The 24,678-nt window shown below is 40.2% G+C and overlaps 1 protein-coding gene across 6 annotated transcripts in view; it reads right to left on the bottom strand.

The window, feature by feature from the left end:
- SRGAP1 (SLIT-ROBO Rho GTPase activating protein 1) overlaps positions 1-24,678 on the bottom strand; it is a 279,251-nt gene that overhangs the window by 128,367 nt on the left and 126,206 nt on the right. For all 6 annotated transcript variants that reach the window (XR_008300303.1, XM_027071346.2, XM_027071345.2 and 3 more), the window contains exons 2-3: positions 14,169-14,364; positions 9,383-9,545 (exon numbers count right to left, since the gene is read on the bottom strand). Coding sequence is in view for 5 of the 6 variants with exons in the window: in XM_027071346.2 (XP_026927147.1) it covers positions 9,383-9,545; positions 14,169-14,364 (359 nt within the window). In the remaining variant the exon portion in view is untranslated. The remainder of the gene's footprint in view (positions 1-9,382; positions 9,546-14,168; positions 14,365-24,678) is intronic.

The following is a 24,678-nucleotide window of genomic DNA, read 5'->3' as shown; positions in this document are numbered from 1 at the left end:
GATTTTAAAAGCAATGAAATCGATCTGACAGCCACAGTCAGTATCTGTTTGCAAGTGCGTATTTTTGGGTTGCTATAATTCAAGGTATCACAAGTGTTTCTTAATTCAAATATTTACTCTATGTGCAATACCCCCCAATATGGCATTTCTTGCAGCTGCTAGAAATCTTTTAGAATCCTACCATGTGAAATTAAATACAGTCTTCAAATGGTAAGAAGGCCTGGCTAGCAACCAGAATACGGTTTTCAGGTTGCTTTAGACTTCGTTGATCTCAACTGCAGACACCTCGACATATGGTAGGAATGTTCTCTCCTCATCAGTTCTTTTCTTAAGGCTGCAATTTCCTCCTTGGATGAGGAGAATGGTATGGATTCAGTGTCTACAGCTCTTTGAAGATGGGTTTTATTAAGTGCTGATCTTTTATAAATAAATGAACCTAAACAAACCTGGTACTGAATGGTATTTTTTATCCTTCTTTATGGCAGGTGAGAGGCTGGGTGTCTTTTGACTTACTCCGTGTTAATTTAATTAAGAGTTGTAAACCCTGTAATTGAAAAATCAAATTACACATTTCTTTAAACAACAACAAAAAAAGTGTTTGGGAGAATGGAGGACTCAGTAAGAATCAAGTGTTCTCAACTTGGGCCAATTCTCTCTGACCAGGGACATCTGTTAATATCCGAATACATTTTTGGTTGTCACAACTGGTAAGGTGCTACTGGCATTTAATGCAGAAAGAAATCCAATCATCCAATTCTTGTTCTCCAATAAGTAAGGTATCATTTTTACCCTGGCTGCTTCCTAGAATTTTGCTGGTTTTCAATCTGATTATGATGCATCTGTGTATTGACTTCTAAAGATTCATCCAGTTTTGGGGCACTTGCGGGGCTCAGTTGTTTAAGTGTCCGACTTCAGCTCAGGTCATGATCTCGCGGCTTGTGGGTTCAAGCACCCCGTTGGGCTCTGTGCTGACAGCTCAGGGCCTGGAGCCTGCTTTGGATTCTGTGCCTCCCTCTCTCTCTGCCCCTCCCTCTCTCCCCCTCCTCCAAAACCAAAACAAACAAACAAACAAACAAAAGATTCATCCAGTTTGGATTTTGCTAAGCTTCTTGAATATGTAGGTTTATCTCATTTGCCATGTTTGGGAAGTTTTCTTGCAATTGTTTTTTCAAATATTTTCTCTGCACAAATTCTTTTCTCCTCTCCTTCAGGGACTGTGCTGTCTACTGATACAGCTGTCAGACTTTTGGTATTGTCCCAAAGGTCCATGAGGCAATGATCATTTTCTATTTCAAATTTTTCTTTGTTGTTCAGATTGGACAACTTCTATAAATCAGTCTTCAAGATTAACAGAAATTAATCTGACTTTTCCCTATGTTATTTCCATTCTGCTATTGAACCCATTCAGTGAGTTTTTTTTATTTTGGTTACTTCCTATCTTTCCCTTCACTTCAAGAGTGTTTGTTCTTACTTCTTGGCACATTTTTATCATGGTTGCTTTAAAAATGTTTGGTAGGTAATTCCAACATTTGCATCAATTCAGAATCATCTGTTGATGGTCTTTTCCCATGTGAATTGAAGTTTTCATGGTTCTTTATATGCTGAGTAATTTTGGATTGTATTCTGGATATTTTGAATATGATATTATGAGATTTGGAGTCTTGTTTAAACCACATGCAAAATATTGATATTGTTGTTTTATCAAGACATCAACCTGGTTCAATTCAGGATGCAAATTCTGACCAGCCTTCATGGTTGTGGTTTCAACATCAGGTCTTTTTCAAACATCTTTGTAACACTATTTGGATCTGTCCTGTACATTCATCATCCAAAGTTCAGTCTGGAATCCAGGCAGTGTTCTATCCCTTAGCTCAGTTTTCAAACTCTTTGGTAGGTATACTCCTCAAAATCAGACTCAAGCCTATTCAGCTCAGAGATGAACTGAGGAGTTGATAAAGAACTTTATAGGGGGCACCTGGCTGGCCCAGTTGGTGAAGCATGGGACCTCTTGACAGTGGGGTTGTGAGTTCGAGCCCCATGTTTGGTGTAGAGATTATTTAAAAATAAAATCTTAAAAAACAAAAAGAGAAAACTTTATGAGTTTTTTTTAATCTTCACCCGTCTATAATCTCCCTGGTCCTTTTTGGTTCTTTGGGAAACCCTTTTCAGTCATCTAACCAGAAAGCTGGTACTTTACTTATTTCCACTCTGCCACAAACTTCCCATGACTGATTTTCCTCTGAGTTCTCACTCCTGGGAAGTAGATTGCACATAATAGTGCTACTTAAATCCAGCTGTCAATACTGGATCTTTTTGAAATGTCTTGAAATTTCTGTTATGTAGGGGACATTCACCTCTGGTTTCTAACATAAATGTAAATATTCATTATCTACTCCCTCAATAAACATTAACTGAGCATCTAGTACGTGTTAGTATTTCAATGAATGATACAAGGACACTTCCCTCAGGAACTTACATTTAAATTGAGGGGAGGGGTGCCTGGGTGGCTCGGTTGGTTAAGCGTCCAACTTTGATTCAGGTCGTGAGTTCAAGTCCTGCGTCGGGCTCTGTGCTGACAGCTTAGAGCCTGCTTCAGATCCTTGTTTCCCTCGGCGCCCCCTCTCTGCTCCTCCCCCACTCACACTCTGTCTCAAAAATTAATAAACATTAAAAAGATTTTTTTTTTAATTTTAACTGAGGGGAAACAAAGTGAATACATATTAAGTAAATATAGAGTATGTCAGAAAGAGAAGTGCTACAGAGAAAAATATGGCAAGAGAAAAGAGGTGGGCGTGCAGACTTTTACTCAGAGTAACATGGGAGATGAGAGAGTGAGGGAAGGAGTAATGAGATCTGCTTGAAGTTAAAAGGATTGTTCCAGTTTTTCCTCTTTATATATATGATTAGTCATTTCAAAGAGAACTTGGCAGGGAAGACACTTAGAACCCATGTGCAAGCTGCTATCTTGCTCAGAAATTCTCTGAGTTCCTGTCTTTTCATCTTAACCATCCGAATTTTTATGTTCAAAGCACAGTTTTCAAGTGTACCTGGAGCACAGGCCAATTCTCCATTAACAAACAGCATTTGGAGCAGAATTAGTTACTGTTTGTAGTCCCCCCCCACCTTTTTTTTTTTTTTTACTATGGACACTGGTATACTCTGGGCCAAGTTTCTTTAAGGTTTTAGTTTATAACAAATAATTCTTTTCTTCTGTGTCTTACAAAATATGTTCATCGTACAAAAATCAGAAATCACAGATAAGCAAACAGAAGGGAAAAAAGTAACTTAGAGATGTTCATTTAAAATAATTTTGGTTCATACACTTCCATTTTTTTAAGTTTGAAGTAATCTCTACATCCTATGTGGAGCTCAAACTCACAATCCTGAGATCAAGAGCCGTGTGCTCAACCAACTGAGTCAGCCAGTTTTTTTAACCACGAGTAAGTTTCAAGTGTTGTCAACAACTGTTTTGAATGTAATTATGGGTTCAACCGCTAACATGAGAGTGTCAGTACCACCACACCATGCTGCATGACAAAATGTCCCAACTTAGCTCCCATCAGGTTTCTAATTACATCATTTTCCAAGGAGATACACATATACACTTGGTTAGTGTCCTCTTTAACAATCTTTAAGAAAGCTTCTGAACTGATGGTGAATACTCTTATCTAGTAACTCACCTGCTAAGTTTACAGCCAGGACACATGTCCTTTTGTCACCAAGTAATTAAGGCAAAACGTCAGTAACAGCAGTACCATCAACCGCTATTTATTCAGCACTAGCCACACTGATCAGCAACTTATAAATACAAATCCAAAGCATTTTCTAAAATATTTCAGAAAATCGCATCATTGAAAAGGTTTTAATGTTGACTTATTTCCAGAAAAATCAGCTAGCCATAGGGTCAATAAAACTCAAGAGAACCAGATAGTAGTGTTAGCTTGAACTATTCTACTTACTTATCCAGGTCCCATCAATAATTAAACTGTCCCCTGATGCCACCAGCATACCATTTAATTCTTCTGCTACACTGCACTGAAAGGCTCTGGAAAAAGTTCCTCTTGTTATATTATTTACTACTATTGCATCAGCATACTAAATTACATGTGGTGGCTCTCTGTTAATAAAATAGGCAATTTATTTTTCAGAAAATGAATTACTCATCGGTAAATCACAACCATGACCATCTTTGCTCCAGAAAGGCAAAAGATAAAAATTTCACCCAAAGCATGACATTCTAATACCACTCTCTGACCTAAACATTCTACTTCAAGGAATATAGCATAAGGAAAAAATAGATGCGTGAAAGCTTTAAATGTCCAACAACAGGAAAAGAACATGTCCATGCAGATGGTGAAAACATGATGTGGGCACGAAGTATCCTGTTTTAAAAGATTATTTCCACACATGGGAAATGCTAACAAATTTTACATGAAAAGGGCAGGTTCACAAGCTACATGCAACAAAATCTCAATTTTGTAAAATAACATTTACGTATGTTTGTATATTACATAAATATGTTTATACATACAAATACTGAAAAGATACAGCCCAAGATACTAACCACAGGTGGTGTTCACATGGCGAATTAGTTCTGTTTTTTAATGTTTTCTGAATTTTTACAATGAATATGTATTTTTATATTCAAAAAGGAATAGATTCTTTCTCTTTCATAGATTGGTTGTTTTCAGATTTTTTAAAACAAGGTTAGAGTGTTAGAGATCTGTAGTAGACTAGTATCTTTTCTTAATTTACATTAAAGCCTCTGAATGTTTTCAATGGTCTAAATGAAAACACATTTTTTTCTCCTAAGAAATGATTTTGTTTTCTCTCTTTTCATGCTGGGGTATGTAAGTAGAGTATGACTGGCCTTAATTAATCACAAACAAAAATGATTCCAAATTTCACTAAGAATGTGAAATTTTTCTGATTCCTTTCAGATTGGGCCACACAATCAATAATGTCAAAACTGGGATAATTCCCAGTCTGAATCTGATAACCTCTGGCATTTATGCCAAAGTGGAGTAATTCTCATTGGCCTCCGACTAGTCTCTGCTGCTTTGAATCCCCACCTATAGCTGGATGACTGACAGATTTTGCTGCCTCATCCAGAACTGTCATTCTTCAGGATTTTCAGAAGAAATGGAGAGCCAAGACCACAATGTCCCATTCTAAGAAGTGTCTGACCTATGCAACGAGTAACATCTCCAGTTACCAAGGAAGAACACCAACAGAGTCATTGTAACTATGAGCTAAGACATACAGGCAAAGACAAAATACGTCTCCGCTAGCCTGGCTGTAAAATTTATATCTCTGAGTGTTTTATTTCCTCTTCCCTGAAATGTGGATTATAATACCTGTTAACTGGGCAGCTGCAATGATGCATGAGCTAATGTGTGAAAAACACCGAGCACCATGCTCGGTGCACAAAGTTCCCTAAGTGGTAGTGTACGAATGTCATTTATTGGTGAAGAAATAAACAAACCTGAATGCATATTTATGCAAAGCAAGGGAGGATAAAAACATTAATAATCTGAAAATAATCCAAGGGGAAATGATAGCCTTGAAGATAATTTAAAACACACAAAGATAATTCAGCATATGCAACTGCTACCATTTTGCTGTGCTCCCTCTAAACGACACACTTCTATTAACATTCTTAAAATTGGGAAATTAGATCATGTGATAAGGTACTTAAATAAAGTGATTGCGGCAAGCTGGCTTTGTTGTTTCCTGAAATTATGACTGCTGATGTTAATTACATTTTTATGTGTAGCATATGAACTGCACATTTTCTGGCTGCAGCCTGAAGCCCGATGCAGGACACTCTCTTTCGGCACGAATAATGGCAAGAAGAAGGCAAGGTCTCAATCACTTCGGGAGGCAGAGCTCCAGAACGGGGCAAGAAATACCTGACCACCTCTTGTTCTTTGGGAAAGAAATAAGGACTGATAATGAAACAAACCCATGTGTACGAGGAGGCTCCAATTCCTGATCTAGGTAAAGCAGGAGCTCACAGAATAAAAGCAGAGTCCTACCCTGTCCATATCTAACAGAGGGTCTGGAATTGAGTACCTTTTATTGTTGAATGAATGAATGAAGAAATCAGTGAAGCCTCTAAGTTATGACTTTCCATGTGAAATAGCTGTGAGGGACCTCAGAGGCACGGGGGGGGGGGGGGGGTTGGCTGACACAGGTATTCCTTGGGTTATTCCCTGATTTCCCACTAACCGTTGAAATGTGAGAACCAAAATTTTAATTTGACTACAAGCAAGGACACTGGGAGGACATTTCCCCGGAGTGTGCTTACAAATATGGTTTAGAACTTCATAATAAGTGATATGCCAATCCAATGGTTTGGATGTGTTTATCACAGTTGTGCCATATATGTACTCCCCTTAAATAAGGACATACTTAGTACACTGGCTTGAGGAAACATTTAGTACAACGGTACAGAATAAGTGTTTACAATACAGACAATAATAAAGATAATAGCTAAAAATTACCTAGGACTTCTTAAGTCCAGACAACTGGGCTAAGTGGCTTTTCATGGATGACTCATGAATCTTCCATACAATTATCTAAAATAAAATGTTACATATTGACTTTACAGATGCAGAAAGTGAGGCCTAAAAGGTTTACAATTATTCCCAAGTCCACACAGCTACCGACCGTGACAAAGCCAAGACTCATACCCAAAATACCAGATTCCAGAGCCTAAAAGATGAATCACTGTTATTCTCACCAACAGGATTCGTTTATAGTTCTAAGGCCTAAATCTAAATAATCAATATTTGAATAATTTGGTACTGTTGTTTTAAAAAAGCTTCACTTTTTCTACCTGTAGAAAACTACTACTAGTTCTGATCTAAAATTTAAGTTTTAAAGTTGTTGCCTATACCCATGTATGGAATTAGATATTCTTATAAGTGTCTTCATGATTATTATGTTCAGTTGGGCACAAAAACATTCCTAGAATTACCAGCTCCCAGCTCTAGGTACAAGGATTTTCTACCACTGGCTAAACTGAATACAATACAGCTTTGTAAGAGGCTGAACCTGTCAGGCACCCGGTATCTCTCGGGATCCCCATACAGACTTGGGGGTATTTTTGAAAAATGAAGAAGTCTCAAAATCTTCTCCCAAGAAAGACAAGCATTGTGCTCACTAAAGACTCCATAATAGTTCTAAAGGTCACTTCAGGCTGGCTCTGATGATTTCTTTCCATTCTGATAGAAAATATGCTTCTGGTACCACAATAATGGAAGAAGAGCTGGACCGAAGAGAAAGGTTTGATCATCAAAAAAGAAAAAACAGGTGGGGGAGGGTGCAGAAAAGACTAGTCTTGCTTTCTAATCTAAAGGGACCTAAAGTTCTCTGGACTTGATAGGTAGGGTTTAAGCTTCCTGTTCCTTTAGCTGACAAATGTGTCCCAGCGGGCTGATCTGGCTTCTCAGTAAGTTCCAATCTCTCCCTTTTGCTCTCTGCCTCTTGCACTTTCTTTCTCTAGTAATAATATGCTTGGAAAGGTGGGGTGGGTAGTGTGCTACATTTGGTTGAGAAAGGCAGCACTGGATACCTGTAATAGTAACGACGGTTAACAGTTACCTACAACCCGGCCCAGTGACATCGAACTCTTTCCTTTCCCTGAACGTGTCACGTGACTGCTTTCCGTGGGACACCTGTCTTTGCCTGCTCGATGGACACCTCCTTCCCCAACAGGTCTCACTCCAAGTACTCCCTCCTCTGTGGAGAATTTCCTGACCCCCCAGTAAGGTGAAGATCTCCAGCTTCAAGCTCTCACAGCAGGTTGTGCGTCCCTCTAGCGGGATGACTGTTAATTACTGTAATGAGTTCCATGCAGGCAAGGATGTGTCTTTTAACTTTGCTTCCTTAGGCCTTTGAAAGATATTTTGTCAAATAGACAGATAAATGAATTCAGCTGGGGTGCTGGCCCCAGACACCCTAGCTGAATGGTTGCCAGCCTTCCTGTGACTGGAAACATCATACAGCACCATCTAAATCTGGATAGAATGGGACCTTCTTGAGCAGGAGGACTGTTTTTTCTTCCTCTATGCAGCCTTTCCAAGACCTAACACCATCTCCTCCCCAGAGAAGATGCTCAAAAAAACCAAACCAAAACAAAACCAAAACCAAACAAAACAACAACAACCCAGTGAACTAAATGAGGCCTCGGCTGAAACGGCTGACATCTGAGAAAATTATTTTACTTTCATGGCTCCATCTAAACTATTTTTCCGATCTCTATTTTTTTTTTTTTTTTTTAAGACACATCGGGTATTTCTCTCCCTGTTCTCTTCTTAATATGTTCTTCCAAGATTTTTTTAAGGTCCTCCTTTGTTTGAAACATTTTCTTCCCCCTATTTCACAGAGCAGAAGAGGACCCGGGGTCTGCTAAATTCCATTTCCAGGTCAGAAATGGAACCTAATGTGGATACATCAAACATGGCTAAGAGGTTTTCCAGCTGGCCTGCCTAACACTACATCTTTGTTTTCAAGGGTCCCTTTGAAACATAAATATGTCATTAATCTACAAGGGGGTTCTTTCCCCCCGCTTTCTGAAACTAATACTTGCCTGCCGAATAGAGTACCGATATTGGTATAGGCATCAAATACCACTGGCACAAAGCTGAGGAGCGGTGGGGAGAACCAATGTCCTATAAATATAAACACTAAAAGCTACTCTTGTTGGGACAGTAGCTGCGTTCTCTACACAGGATATGGTCCAATTTTGTTATTGTTCTCAACAAAAATAAAATTACCGAGAGCTAGCTGAGAGGAGCAACAACGAGAAGAAGGTGTAAAAGCCCAACTCCTATTTTTAAAATGGATTCGGGATGGAGGAAGCGCTCTGGCATGTAAGAGACTGCATTTTTTGTGCCCAGTGGAATTTTCTTCATTGTCACCCTCTCACAGCCTCGGCTGCTAGTCTGGTGAGAGCAAGAAAAAAAAAAAAAAATCACAGTAACATTTTTCCAAGAGAGCAGCACATCTGGTTATCTTGTTCTTCACAAGTGTCTGATCATGTGTGAGCCCAAAACACAGAATTGAAGGCTTGTCCTTTCTGGTCTATTTTTTTCCTAACTGCAGGCGATGCGTTCCTAAGGACAGAGGTACAGTTTACAGTCTGCACGTACATCTCATTTCAAAATTTTGCTCACATCGTGCAGGTCACAGATTCAGTGATTTACAACTCGACGAGCAGGCCTGCTCAGGTTAAACTTTTGGTTCTGTGTCTTTAACATTTTCTTTTATTTTTGTAGCTAAAACTTAACAGAGCACCATGAAGTAATGAAGACACTAGACTCCTTCTCAGTCGCGCTCACGAGAAAGCACATTACGCAGGAGTGACGGAATGTACCTTTTTAAACATCCTGGTGGAATCCTCACTTATTTGCATGAATCGCATAATCACGTTGTTCAGATAGATGTCACTCAGAGTGGCATGGTCCTTGCTTTCTCTTCTCACTTGGTTCAGAAGCAAATACCAGCAGTTCACTGGAGACAACAAGTTCTGGTCTTTCCTGAGAAGTGAAGAAAAACAGAATTACCATCAATTTCAAAGCTGCCCCAACCAGCTGAGGGAAGTCAGCAAGGCAAACCAGGAACCCCAACAGATGGGTATTGTCGCTATTCTTCCTACTCCGGGCATTGCTCATAGCAGCTACTCAAGAGCCAGCGTATCAGCCTTCCAGGCCGTGATGGCAGAAAGCCAGCAATTGCCTAGGCTTGGAAAGAAAACCTTGGACCAGAACACCAGTCAAAACCCACACTCCTGACAAGGGCCAGGGACCCTAATACACACAGTACTCAGGCAGGCTTTCAGCCTTAAACACCCCCATTGAAGAAAGTAGTTGATATTTACATAAAAATCTATTGACTACTGTCTCACAGACAGACTGTGGTTTGCCACTGCTTACAAAGTCTGCCTTGAATGTTCAGTCTGCTGCTAGAAAAGAGAGCTGGCTAGGTACACTTTCCATGGGACACACGTTTGAGGATTAGTTATTAATCCCCTGATCTATAAACTCCAGCTTCCCAAAAAGTGTTCCTGGGAATCACAGCTTTATAGCATTGTCTGAAGGCCCATGAACAGAACCAAGAGGTTTACTGCCTTGTGACCTGTCATTAAACTAGTTCAGATTTGTAACTACACCTTGTTTTATTCTAGAGAATAAAGCTAAACGTGACTATAAACGACAAAATATGACTTGTAAAAACAATCTTTTTAAAAAAAAATTTTTTTTTCAACGTTTATTTATTTTTGGGACAGAGAGAGACAGAGCATGAACGGGGGAGGGGCAGAGAGAGAGGGAGACACAGAATCGGAAACAGGCTCCAGGCTCTGAGCCATCAGCCCAGAGCCCGACGCGGGGCTCGAACTCACAGACCACGAGATCGTGACCTGGCTGAAGTCGGACGCTTAACCGACTGCGCCACCCAGGCGCCCCTACTTGTAAAAAAAAATCTTAAAGGAAACCTCCAAACAAAACAGTAACCAACTGGCCTTGAAAAAAAGGACAATGCTTTTCTTTCTTCCTTTCTATTTTAAGTCTAACTGAAAAATGACAAAAAAGGCACAAGAATGCTTATCCCACTCAGGGGCACTGGTGCCATTTGTAATGGACATGTTATCTTATTCACACTCACTTATGACTCTGAATATTCATTAAATTAGGAAAGAAATCATAAAGTCAACTCTTTCCGCCTCCAAGTTCCTCCAATTCAAGATTTGACACTGAATCAAATCAAAATCCTCTCTGGAAGGAAGGGGAAGTCTCAGACGGAAGTAGGAACAGTTGTAGGGGGAAAAATCCTCTGTTCTAGGGCCCTAGCATTGGTACCAACTAGAAAAGCCTCCTGTCACACTAGAATTACACCCCCAACCTAGAGAACCTTTTTTTTTTTTTTAAATCAAAGCCATCAAGCAAGGGGCATTGCTTCTATGGCAGACAACAGGAGCCCTTCTACTGACATTCTCTATCTAGTCAGCCTAAGAGATACATGTTACATTAATACATTAACTTTTATGTATATCCTTTATGCTGAAGTAACCCATACATTCTCTGAGAACATTTCCTACTTTGAGAATATTTCCTACATTTTTGCATCCTGAGTGCCCTGCCCAGGTAAGCATCAAATAAATGTTATTTCACTCGCTGAATAAGCATATATTATTGCCTTAATAGTAAGTGACAATAATATACAATAACAATAATAGCAGCTGTCCTTTACTGAGTACCTCCTATAAGAAATACTACACAAGAGCATCGAATATGGATCTATACTGTCCAAGTTCAAGTCCCAGAACTACTTACTAGCTATGTGATCTTGGCCAAATTATCTAAACTTCTCTACGCCTCTGTAACTTCATTTGTAGAGTGGGTAAAATAACAGTACTAGTAAGATTATTATGGGGTTGATTTCAGTTAATATATAGCTTTTAATGCTTACTATAATGCCTTAGATCCATAGTAAGTGCTATACAAAGTTAGCTATTTTTATCTAGTGGCTGGTCTAAAGATTTTACACACATTAACTCTACGTAATCCTTACCACTACAATTTAAGGCAGAAATTCTTTGTATCTACTCTATCAGTGAGAGAGGTGAAGCTTAGTGAGGCACGCTGATTTTCTGAAGACCATAACTAGTATCAGAGTCTCTGAGTTCAAGAAGGCTGATCTAACTAAGCCTTGGTCATCTGTCAGTGGTAAATTTAAGTGAAGGGCTGTTCTACTCAATGAGCATCCCAAAGCTGAGAACTGCCAAAGATTTAACATTTGTTTGGTGAGGAGGAGAAGGGACACTGAGTGCATAACTCATGAGGGCTATGAATCTCATCAAGGACTTCGTCATGTTTCTCATTTAATGTTCATAAAATCTCATTTCACAAGTTAGGAAGCCAAGGCTCAGAAAGGCTAAACAACTTGACCCAAGTCACACAGGAAAGCCAGTATTCAAACCAGGTCTGTCCAAGGCTTTCATAAAGTCTGTCTTCGATTTTCTTCCTACTCCTGGTTTGGCCCTTCTGTAGACTTATCTTCAGTCCCAAATTCAATAAGCTCAAGTCAAAGAAAATTCCACACTGTTTACCTCTTGACAAAAAACCATCTGAACAAACCAAGAGAAAGAAAAAAGGGGCAGCTGAACCACTAAGAGATCAGACTGAGGCGCATGGGCCCATACCGGTTTTCAGTTCACAACCGATTACCAAGTGCGGAACACAGAAGACATTCAAAAATATTTACTGAATGGATGAATGGGCTGTCTTCTTATTTGTAATCACTTTACAAAGGGACAGTTACTATACATGTGAATTCAGTACTGGCTCCAGCCTCCTTTCCAACTCTAGTCTCGGTCAAGTACATTTGACGTTTGTCCACCCTGGGAATCCTAAGATTTATTTCTACACCGGGCCAACACTAGAGGTTAGCCATCAAAAATATTAAAAAATTTAAAAAAATAAAAGCATTCCCTTTCAAGATTGTGCTGCAAAGCCAACAGTGAAGACAAAGAGAGGCTTCTCTACATCCCCCTCCAGTCTGGAGCTCAGCCTGAGCAGACTGCACTCCGTGTTTCTGCAAGGGGATAGGAGATTTTCTGTTTCACCAATGTACAGAGACAGTTCTGCTGGTCTGGATTTTAGGCTGGGGGCAATACGATAGGGTTGGTGATGGGAGGTCTTCCATTCCACCTCTTTACCTTGCGCATGCTTCATCCTCTGCCCCACATGGGACTTAAGGGCAGCTATAACTGTTCCCTTGAGTTTACAGTCCCCTCTTCCTTTTTTGGCCCCTAGAAATTTCCCTTCCTTCCCTATGAGTTCAGTTACACATTTACAGTGATGCCCATTATATTTTAATCAGCATTTCTGGGAGTTTTACAGCAGAAATACTTTTCAGATTGCCTAGTCTACTATTTTTCCAGGAAAGACAGACTGTGCTCCCTTTTAAATATCTCCGAGACAAAAGCCTATTTCTTTCTCCCTGCCGCATTGCTAGTTCACTCCATTACTGTGAGTGCCCCCTACGTGGTCTCCCTCCCTCTACGATGGCTTCTTCCAGTCCACAGTTCTATCCGTGGTCTTAGTCATCATTTAAAAATGAGGTCTGAGTTGGTTCACCCTTCTAACTAAAACTCTCCAAATGCTTCTCATGCACTCAGGACAAAGTTCAAACTGTCCAGTGTGACCTACAGGCCTCCTGGAGCTGGTGAAATTTACACCTGTAGCCACAGAGCTCACCACCTCACTACTCACTCCCACTGAACTCCTTCTGTTCGACAAAACTGCCCTACACGCCCCCTTCCCTTCTGCTCCCTGATACAGGATATTCCCCTTGCCTGGAACACCTTGCTCTGGTCCCCTCGATTTGCCAACTAGTCCTGCATGTCTTCACTTACATATCACTTCTGCCAGGATCTTTCTTTGGCCTTCCCTTCCCCACCTCCACTATAAATGGATTTCCATCGGGTCTGTCCATGGCATCCTGCACTTACGCTGTCACAGTACTTATATACTCTCGTAAAGTTGCCTACTGCTCTTTCTCTGTCTCTAGGAGCTAAATTACAGAGTAAATTTCATCATCATAAAATGTGTAGGCATTTTTTAAACAAATGAAGTACAATTAATTCAAGGTTTAATTACACTTGGTCCTAAGCAGTTTACTAAAAACGCTTCCTTTAAGTCAGTCTCAACTGTAGTGATCACAAATGCGACTGAGGTGTGGGGAGCTAAACGTAAGCAGCCCTTATTGCTTATTTTCATACAAAATCACTACAGAAATCTTGAGGTCTTTGCTTGAAGAAGCAGCCATTGTAAATGTGCCCACTGAAATATCTTCCTGGGGTAGAGACCAACTCCCACTCTTCTGTAAGCAGGAATTTTATAAACACACACCTTTTCTTCCTATATATAAAGTTATCCACAAATATATATTTACTGCAAAGAAGAAAATGTCAAGAGAATACTTTAAAAATGCGATACACTGGTGCCCACAAATTATAAATGCGGAGAGTTGCTTTCATCGGTGGGGATACGCCAATCAACAGCTTATCCACCAAACATGGAACATTCCAAAACCAAGAAAGGTGGTAAGATGGTAGGCTATCACCTTGGAAAAATGCATTTGAGTCAAGTCTCTCTTACTTGTACTGCTGATGATCCTTGGTGCTTCTTGTTTTTGCCATGAACCTTTCAGCTAACTTCTCTAAGTTCCGGGAATATTCCGTCTCAATTTCAGCTTTTTTCCGGAAGAAATCCTGCAGGTCCTGGAGAAGCTGAACCCGCATCTCTGTTTGCTGCTCCAGGCATTTTTGCTGTTCTACCAGCTGAGCTCGGATTTCTAAGGAAAGAAGAGAATCCATTTGGCGATTTTGTGAAAACTACTGAGGTGTGCAGGTACGTGCAAGACAAAAGTAACAAATCCTATTTTATGTTTAGCTCTGTATCGGACCTTTAGGAGACTGCTGGGTCCAGATCGGTTCTTTACACAATCTGTTGACCCTTTAAAAGAATGAGCCAAGTCCCAGGAAAGAATGTAATAAATGAGGGTGCAAATATGGGTTACATCTGCAATGCCACAAACATGCATGGAGTCATGAGGGCAAATAAATTAAGGCTTTTAAGACAACAATTCGTAACCTGTGACATCTTTGGGTAGCTAAGTACATTGTAATTTTTTCGACAGCACTTTACCTCAACTATCCCTTTCAAGTTTGAATGGCAAAGATGTGAGCATCATTCCTTCCAGACTTCTGAACCACCACATATGTGCCAGCTGCTAGACACATACAGACACTGTCATCTGGTAATTTTTATTTAGTGCATGAATTTCTAGTTTGTGAAACTCACAGCTTCTGGGTTTATAGGGATGCCCTGCCTAAAAATAATTTCTTTCTATATTCAAATAATCCGTTCATAAATGGGATCCTCAGATTCCACTTTATTATTCTGTTCCAACATCAAAAGCTCTTCACTTGGCCTTCAGTTTTTACACATTGTTCAAACTAACAGTTCTATTGACACATATAATCCTGAAAAGAATCCTTTGATGATTTTGAATACATTAGGAAGGTGAAGGTTAGTCTTTTACTGATTTAGGGGAAATAAACCACACACACAAAAGCAAACGTGTGTCATGCAAAACTATCGGTAAATGACTGTAACAAAGGAACCTGTGTGTTTTGGAAAATGAGATACAGCAGTAACTCTGACTTGCTTTTGTCTGAGAGACCCAGCGCTAACCTCCAGACAAGAAAACTCATACTGGAAAACTTTATTTCATCTTTCCCAGAGTCAGTGAGTATTCCCTAAAAGCCCTCTCTTTGGGAAAGATAAATGTAGTAGGATATAGAAACATGTCCGGGGCGCCTGGCTGGCCCAGTTGGCGGAGCATGCAGCTCTTGATCATGGGGTTGGGAGTCTGAGCCACACACCGGGTGTAGAGATTACAAGAAAGAAAGAAAGAAAGAAAGGGAAGAAAGGGAAGAAAGGGAGGAAGGAAGGAAGGAAGGAAGGAAGGAAGGAAGGAAGGAAGGAAGGAAGGAAGGAAGGAAGGAAGAAGGAAGGAAGGAAGGAAGGAAGGAAGGAAGGAAGGAAGGAAGGAAGGAAGGAAGGAAGGAAGGAAGATCCAAATAACACCTCCTCAATCCCTTTCTAATTTATCCTTCTTCAACAGCGAGAAACTGAGCTCCCAATATGTGTACATACATTTGGCCATGTTTAATCAAGCTCAAGTTTAATCAGCAGGCCGGTCAAGTTCTGAATGGGGAGTCAGGAAACTTGCTCAACTCAATAATGGCTACCAATAATCAAACACTATTATACACCCTATTAAAGTAGGTACGAATATTATCCTCATTTTACAAAGAAGAAACTGAGGTTTAAGGAGATTAAATACTTTATCCTGGCAAAAAAGATACAATAACTATGAAACAAGGCCCTCAATAATGTCATGTTCTAGGCCACGAGGCTTTAGGGGGAGGACTGGGAAAGCACAGGAAGCATTTCTTTTTTTCTTTTTTTAAGTTTCTTTTTTATTATGAGAGACAAAGCAGAGACAGGGAGGGAGGGAATCCCAAGCAGGCTCTACACCATCAGCACAGAGCCTGACACAGGGCTTGAACTCACAAACTGTGAGACCATGACCTGAGCTGAAATCAAGAGTCTGATGCTTAACCGACTAGGCTACCCAGGTGTCCCATAGGAAGCATTTCTTAAGTGTCCTTCCTTGGTTTCTCCACCTCTAGATTGGAGGATCCTGTTATTAATCTCATAGAAGTGCGGTGAACACCAGAGTGAAAACATTATCACAGGCTTTTAACTACCATGAACAGCATCTTTTTTTTAGTCAATCAAAGTAAGTGTTTTTCAATACAGTATTATAATCACTGTGTCTGCCAAGCTCTTTCCCCCACAAATATAGAACTATTTTTGTCTCATGAAGAAAAAAGAAATCAAGGGTGGGGGGATTTCTCATTCAGGAATCTCAGTAAGCCTTTTTAAGATTTGGTAATTTTAGCACATCTTGCTGTGCTAAGAGAAAATAAATCAATCGTCTTAGGCTGTCAACTAGGGTTCCCCCCCTCCCCCTTTAAGCTGCTTTGGTGCCAAACAAAAAGAAAGAAAAGTGGCTGAGAGTACAGATCTCAAGAGAACTACACAAATATTCTCAGGGGTTCCTTCTTCAGCCCCATTCTTAGATTTTCTCTTGCTTGCTTCTTTCAGGGTTTAAAATCAAGGGCCAGGGAATTTTGAGAAGGAGGACTGTATTTAAACAGTTAAAAACCTCATCCTCTTTTTGCTGGGAGTAACAGTTATTTCGTATCATCAGTAATTTCCCCTTCAAAACAGGACACTAGCAGCATTTTCAATAAGGAAAATGTGAAGGGACAGAACCTAGGGTATGGTTTTGAGAAAATAAAATATGCTCTAAAATCTGGAGGAGAATTTGTTTGATTACCTCTTTCCTTTAGACAAGGTGGAGACAAATGAGGAAAAGATCACAAAAAAAGATCATATACAAGTACTACCATAAGACATGTCTTATTAGAAAGGGAAAACCTTTGGGTTCCTTACACCATACCCGAGCCACAATGTAGCACAATGTTAGAGTAGGTCACTTCCCAGTACATGTGGTATGGCTTTATTCACGTGACCTCACTAGATGTGATCTAACATTACATGGCACTGATGAATTTAAAAGAATTTTAAATAAATGAATAAAATAGTCCTATACATTTTGGTCCACAGCTCAGAACATATCAAAGAAGCCACTGATGCACTGTGCCCCATACTATATCAATCCTTGCAATGGGACCACAGGTCCCATACCCATAGGATGTAGCTGTCATTGGAGGTACCAAAGAATCATTAGGGCTGGAACCAGTGAAAGTATCACATTAAAGACTGATTTCTAGAAAAAGTTTGAGTCTTATTTCTGTAGGAGGGATTACAGCTTCCTACCCACCTGCAGATGCTTTAAAGACAATCTTTCAAAACTCCTTCTATTAGTTTTTTTTTATATTAGTATTGATCTGGATCCTTTTTTTTTTTTTTTGAGATTCAAGCTCCATTTTAATTTAGTTCATCAAGCTCCTATTTTGTGTTAGGCAGGGTCTAACTGGAGTTAGGAGGATTTCTAAGACACAACTCATTCCAGTAGGAAATACAGATCCTAAGTTGATAGTATGAACACACTATGCTCTGTGCTATAATGGAGAAACGCACCATGAAGCTATGGAAAGAGGAGCTGACCCAGACGATGGAAGAGCCTACAAGACATAATGCCCTGAAGGATACGTACATTACAAGGTATACAGCTATAACCACTAAGAAAGTGGGAGGACAACACATAGAATGGAGAAATATTTGCAAATTATGTATCTAAGAAGGAACCTGTATCTAGAATAAAGAACTCTTAAAGTCGTTCATAAAAACACAAATAATCCAATTTTTAAAATGGGCAAAGGATCTCAACAGACATTTTCTCCACAGATGATCTACGAATGGCCAGCAGCAGATGAAAAGTGGCTCAACATCATCAGCTGTCAAGAAGAGGCAAACACCACTTCATACCTGCTTGGATAGTTATAATAAAAAAGACAGATAATAAGTGTTGACAAGGATGTGGAGAAAACAGAACCCTCATTCACTGCTGGGAGGAATGCAAAACAGCACAGCTACTTTGGAAAACAATCTGGCAGGTCCTCCTAAGGTTAAACACAGAGTTAACACACATGTAGCAAACCCACTCCTACCTAGGTACATACCCAAGAAAAAATGAGAACACAAAAACTTATATACAAATGTTTATAATAGCTGAAAAGTGGAACAACCTACATGTCCAGCAGCTGTTGAACAACAGATGAACAAAATGTGGTCTAGGTATAGAAGGTTACTCAGCCATACAAAGGAATGGAGTAGCGATTCACACTACAACATAGATGAGCCTTGAAAATATAACCTTAGTGAATGAAACTAGTCATGAAGGGAAACTGCATTATGACATGTCCAGAACAGAGTAATGCATAGAAAGCAGATGAGTTGTTACTACGGCTGGAGGAGTTGGGAGAAATGGGAGGGAATTGCTAAGGGGTATGCGGGTTTCTTTTTGGGACGATGAAAATGTTCTAAAAGTGACTGTGGTGATGGTTACAAAGCTGTGAACGTACTGAAAAACAGTGAATTGTACACATTTAGTGGGTGAGTTAAATGATGAGTCATTTATAGCTGTTATATTAAACAAAGACAGGGACGCCTGGGTGGCTGAGTCAGTTGAGTGTCCAAGTCTTGATTTCGGCTCAGGTCATGATCCCAGGGTTGTGGGACTGAGCCCCCTGACAGGCTCTGTGCTGAGTGTGGAGCCTGCTTAAGATTCTTTTTCTCTCCCACTCTCCCTCTCCCTACTTCTCTCCCCCTCCCTCCCCCCTTTTTACCCCTCTCCCTCTCCCTCCCTCTCTCTCCTTCTCTCTCCCTCCCCCCCTCCCTCCCCTCCTTCTTCCCCCTCTCCCTCTCCCTCCCTCTCTCCCTGGCTCATGCTCTTGCTGTAACTCAAAATAAATAAATAAACTTAAAAGAGAAAGATAAACTATTGCATCACAATTTCATGAAATTTCAGTTGCTGAGACATTTCTAAGAATGATGGTAATAGTAATAGCAACAAAATAAATCCTCGTATTTCCATGTCTAGTACTTTCTGGTAGTTAATCAAATCTGACAACATAAGGGCAACCACTTTAAAATGATGTTTTCATGGTGGCTCTTGCTTCAGTATTTTTACTTCATTTTCTATAAGCCAGAACAGTAAATGAACTAACTGGCTAGGATCACTGGTACCTTATTAATTGCTGTAATTTCTAATGGTATAGAAAAGATTTACCTAACAACATTAGGAGGGACTTATTACCATGACTCCCCAACAACTGCATGAAACACTGCAATCTTTTTTAGGCAGAAAAATGCCACCTCTGAGGAGGCTCTAAGCAGTCATTATTTAAATCTGGGTCAGGACCTCCTAAATAATAATAATGGCCATTTTCACAAGGCTAACATTTGCTGTGTTTTAAAAAACGACTCTTATTTCATTTCTGTCCTGCCAGAGCATTACCACAGAAGGAACCAACATTAATAATCCAACAACAAGACACAGAAAAGTGTGCTTTCAAACTACTCAATTAATTTGTAAAAAGAATTGAAATAGTTCCTCTAAGCTATAAAAATACGCTAATACTAAAGAAAATGGAATTGGCTAGGAAAGGAGGAAACAGGCATTTCTTCCTATTGCTCTGCTAAAAAGGAAGTCCTAATTCTTAAAATAAATTTGTGTGAGACCACAGGCTGATGCATATTTCGTGGAAAGACTGAGTCTATGAGACTGGCTTGCTTCTCTGGTATGTTACTAAATGACTAGGGTTAGTGCACAGAATTGATGGATGGGGTGTAACAGTCATAATCGTCCAGCAACATTTCTAAGTTATCACAAACCATCTCAATTTTTTCATAGTCTTGTTTGCTCAGATTTTCCTTATGATAATAAGGCTGTTAGGCTTTATCAGTTCCTTCACCCAATGGATATAAGGTATTTCCCTCAAATGATAGGGGAGAGCGGTTGGAACGTCTCAGAGAACTCAATGGGACTCTGACAGGTTCTGTCAATTGCTCACGGGCTCGCTGTTCATGTGAGTATCCGTACAACCTTGCAGCTGCTGATTAAACACCAGCTGCAAACTTGGGTGAAATATGTTGTTTAGTTAGAAATTTGGAGCAAAAAAGAGAAATCCACAAAAGTAAACAAAGGTCACTTCTCCATTTCACCAGAAACCTGAATCCAAGACCTGTGCTTCTCTTACGCTTTGCAAGGAAATTAGGTGACATCAATACGGACCCAGAATGGAGTTACGGCATTATCAATCACAAGTCATTGGACGTGGGGCAAGTCACTTAACCTCTCAAATTTCACCCTGTGAAACAACAGTCCCACCTCCAGAGACCGGTGAGGATTAAATGGGAAGATGGGAATGCCAGGCACACCACCGCCTGCAAACCACCACGAAACAGGTGAAGATGCTACGACTCGCATCAGCAGGCCCTCGTTACGGTCACTGACTATTCCTGTGGGCAAGGCTCCTTCAGGGGCTACAAGTAACAGACTGAAAGTCAGGAGCCCCCTCCTGTGAGAAGACAGGCAATGCACATAGTGAGAGCTGCTGACCTTTAGGGCCTTAACGTATGAATGTCAAGGAGTAAGGGGAGGTGTGCACAAGTTTCCACGGTTGGGCAAAGGGGTGGGCCCTGAGGAGGTGATCCCGAGGTTGACTTGGCAGCTTGTTGACATGGGCAGAGGGAAGGGTCCTCCGGGCCCAAGGACTAGCACACGCACACGCAGGGCCTCTCTGCTGCGGCAACCCAACCCAGGATGGCTAGGGGGGTCCAGTTAGGTTCCTAGGGCAGCCCTGTGGCTTACTTACAAGAAGTAAGAAGTAAGAATCTTACTTACAAGAAGTAAGATTTTATATATCTTAATAGCCAGTTTCCCAAACTGGTTTCAAGACAAGAACCACTCGGGGTGCTTACTAAAAATACCATGTCCAGTCCCCTGAGCTCAGCTGGCTATTTTTATCTTGTTGGTCTGGCAGGACCTGGAATGGAGGAGACTTTAATTATATGCCCAGGTGAATCTTTCCAGTGGGCAACTCCAGGAGACACAAGTGAAGAAGAACTCAACAATTCTGAACAAGGAAGATACATAATCAGACGTGCATTCCATAAAAACCACACAAATAACTAAATAAGTGAAACGCTAAGCATCCTACACTTCACGAAATAAGAGCTGGCTTTGTAAACCGTATGGTTCCCTGTCTGAACTATGAATTTCTGGGCAAAACGAACTAACAACAATAAAAACACTCACAAGGTTGAATGGTATCCACGTTCTCCCCTAAGCCTATTATTTTAATCGGTTATGAATCCCTCATTTCTGTCATCTGGTGTGGAACTAATGAGAATTTCCATTTAATCTGTTATCAGAAAGGAGAAGCTGATTTTCAAACACATTGTAGAGAACCTTTTGAGCTATGCTGCCTGATAGGTAGCCATTAGTCACACTAAGCCCTTCCAATGTGGCTAGCCCAAACTGAGATGTGCTGTAAGTGTAAAATAGAGGCAAGATTTTTTTTTCTTTGTTTCAGAGACAGCTTGCACATGTGTGTGTGTGTTAGAGGGGGAGGGGCAGAGGGAGAGAGAAAAGTCCCAAGCAGGCTCCACGCTCAATGTGGAGCCCAACCCAGGGCTTGATCCCACAACCCTGGGATCATGACCTGAGCCAAAATCAAGAGTCAGACACTCAACCAACTGAGCCTCCCAGGAATCCCAGATTTCAAAATCTCAGTACGAAAAAAGAAAGAATGTAAAACGTCTCACTGATAACTACGAATGTTGAAGTTAAAAAATTTAGACATTGGGTTACATAAAAGACTATTAAAATTCACTTCACCTGTTCATGTTTCTTTCCACTTTTCAAAACGATTATTAAAAAATCTAAAATTAAAAATATGGTTCAGGGCACCTGGAAAGCTCAGTCAAACGTCCGTCTTCAGCTCAGGTCACGATCTCGTGGTTTGTGGGTTCAAGCCCTGTGTTGGGCTCTGTGCTGACAGCTCAGAGCCTAGAGCCTGCTTCATATTCTGTGTTTCCTTCTCTCTCTGTCCCCCGCTCATGCTCTGTCTCTTCTCTCAAAAATAAACATTAAAAAAAATTTTAAAGAAATCTTGTTCATGTATATGACCATATACTGGTATATACTGGCCATATATGGGCCAAAGCTCCTGTAGGATATGAGTAAATTAGCAACCAACTTTCTCATAAGTAGAATCTGAAATGTGGAGGTCTCATCAGAAAAGGCTTTTGAAGAATTAGCAGGCTTGATTAGAAGACAAAACTTAAGCATAAGGCAAATATAGGATAGAATACAGAGTAGCAAGACACTAGTTGCAGTGAGAAGTGTGACCTTGGAGGAGTAACTATCTCTTGGAACTCACCTTTCCTCAACTGCAAAATGGTTACTAATTATAGATGTTATATCCCCCCTTTCAAAGACGATGAAAGGCTTTAAAGAGAAAAGACTTTCTCATCTTGTAAAACACTGTATCATATCATAAAATATGTAATGAAAAATAAAAAAAGTTCTAGATTTGATCATGCTGACTACACAGGGCTAAAGGACTTTCAGAAAAGGAAAGCTCATGGACTAACGGGTTATCATCAGTGATCCCTTTAGAGGGCAGGCACTGGCCTGCACTGCCTTTAAAGAATATGCAGAATTTGGAAGGCTGTGCAAATTGGGGGGATGGAAACACAGTTCCTTGAACTAAAAATGTTATTTTTGATATCGTGGCCCAGAAGAGTTAGGTTCTAGGGAAGGAGGTTTAGGGTGGCTGGACCAAACCTAGTCTTTTTCTACTTCCTATTTTTATTTACTTATTACATTTATTTATTTTTGAGAGACAGAGAGAGACAGAGCATGAACGGAGGAGGGGCAGAGAGAGGAGGGGACACAGAATAGGAAGCAGGCTCCAGGCTCTGAGCTGGCTGTTTAGCCAGACACGGGGCTCAAACTTGTGAACTGTGAGATCATGACCAGAGCCGAAGTTGGACGCTCAACCGACTGAGCCACCCAGGTGCCTCAACTTATTTTCTTTTTTTAAGTTTATTTAGTTTGAGAGAGAGCATGAGCAGGAAAGGGGCAGAGAGGGAGGGAGAGAAGGAAAATCTCAAGCAGGTTCTGCATTGTCAGGGGGGAGCCCAAAGCGGGGCTTGAATTCATGAACTGTGAGATCATGATCTGAGCTGAAATCAAGAGTCAGATGCTTAACTGACTACACTATCCAGGCGCCCCTTTTTCCTACTTTTAAATTAGGATATCACCAACAATTTAAGCAAATTAAATAGCACAGACATATATGACATCAGGTTGCTTCCATTCTAAGCTGAAAACCATGGCCTGATCCTAGAACTCTAGAGATGGTTAGAATAATTTGAGGGGAGTAGAATTATGATAAAACCTTTTGGAATAAAACAAGGTAAGAAACTCCTCTCAGTACAGTTATGCCTCACTGTTTTGCATATAAAAGTAAAGTCAATTTCACAACATTTCTGACACTTAAAGAGAGGCCATATCTACATTCTTAAGTTTTCATCACAACATCTCCATTTGAAAGGACATTAATGTCAGTATCATTTTAGAATAAAAGCTTAGTACAAAAGCATCCATTTTCATAGCATTTGAAAGCTAAACATTGTATTTTGGCCTAGATAACATCTTCAGGTGAAGTATGGAAAACAAATTTGCACCTTTTTTCCCCCCAGATGAAAGCCAGCTAGCCAGGATAAAAGGCAGTAAATTAAGGTGATCAATTATTGCTGTTTAATACACTGCAAGAAACACCAGTTTAAGGAAGTACAGATCTAAGTGATTCACTATCGTGCCTGTATTTGGAATGCAGAAGAGGTAAGATTTAATTAACTTCTCCATAATTAAGCAAGGACATTTCAGCCAGTATTAGATTGATTTTTACTACCAGAAAAAGACCATGTGTGGAAAACACTGGTCTGTAGAAAGCACAAGGATTTACTTTGGAATGGCCTATGTTGGTGATCTTTCAAAGGTTCAAGGCATTTTCTAAACGTTGACTTTCTTCCCTGATATAATTCAACATGAAGCCTCATGGAGTAAACAGAAAAGCCTACACATTTTTGTGGAGTAAGTTTTAAGAATGAAAAACATTTAAAGTAGTTTAATCTTTTGTACTGAATCACTTGCAAATTGAGGCTTTTTCTTTTCTTTTTCAAGATTTTATAGTAATCTGTACACTCAACGTGGGGCTCGAACTCACAACCCCAAGATGAGGTTGCATGCTCTGAGCCAGTCAGGCATACCAAATTGAGGCTTTTTCAAATTAAGGCTCTTCTCTTTATTGCAGTAATTACAATTTTAAAGTGCACAGTTCAACCTCCCAAGCAATTTACTATTTACACGGTAAATATGAGAGAATACTGAATTCCTACTAAATTCCTGATTCTGTGAAAGTTACTTGATACAGTTTGGCTCATTTAATTCTGACAACAATCCTATTATTTAGTGACTCCACTACATAGATGT

This window comes from Acinonyx jubatus, chromosome B4 (genome assembly GCF_027475565.1).
Source record: "Acinonyx jubatus isolate Ajub_Pintada_27869175 chromosome B4, VMU_Ajub_asm_v1.0, whole genome shotgun sequence".
In the NCBI taxonomy this organism is placed as follows: domain Eukaryota; kingdom Metazoa; phylum Chordata; class Mammalia; order Carnivora; family Felidae; genus Acinonyx; species Acinonyx jubatus.
This window is presented reverse-complemented; position numbering and strand designations above follow the sequence as displayed.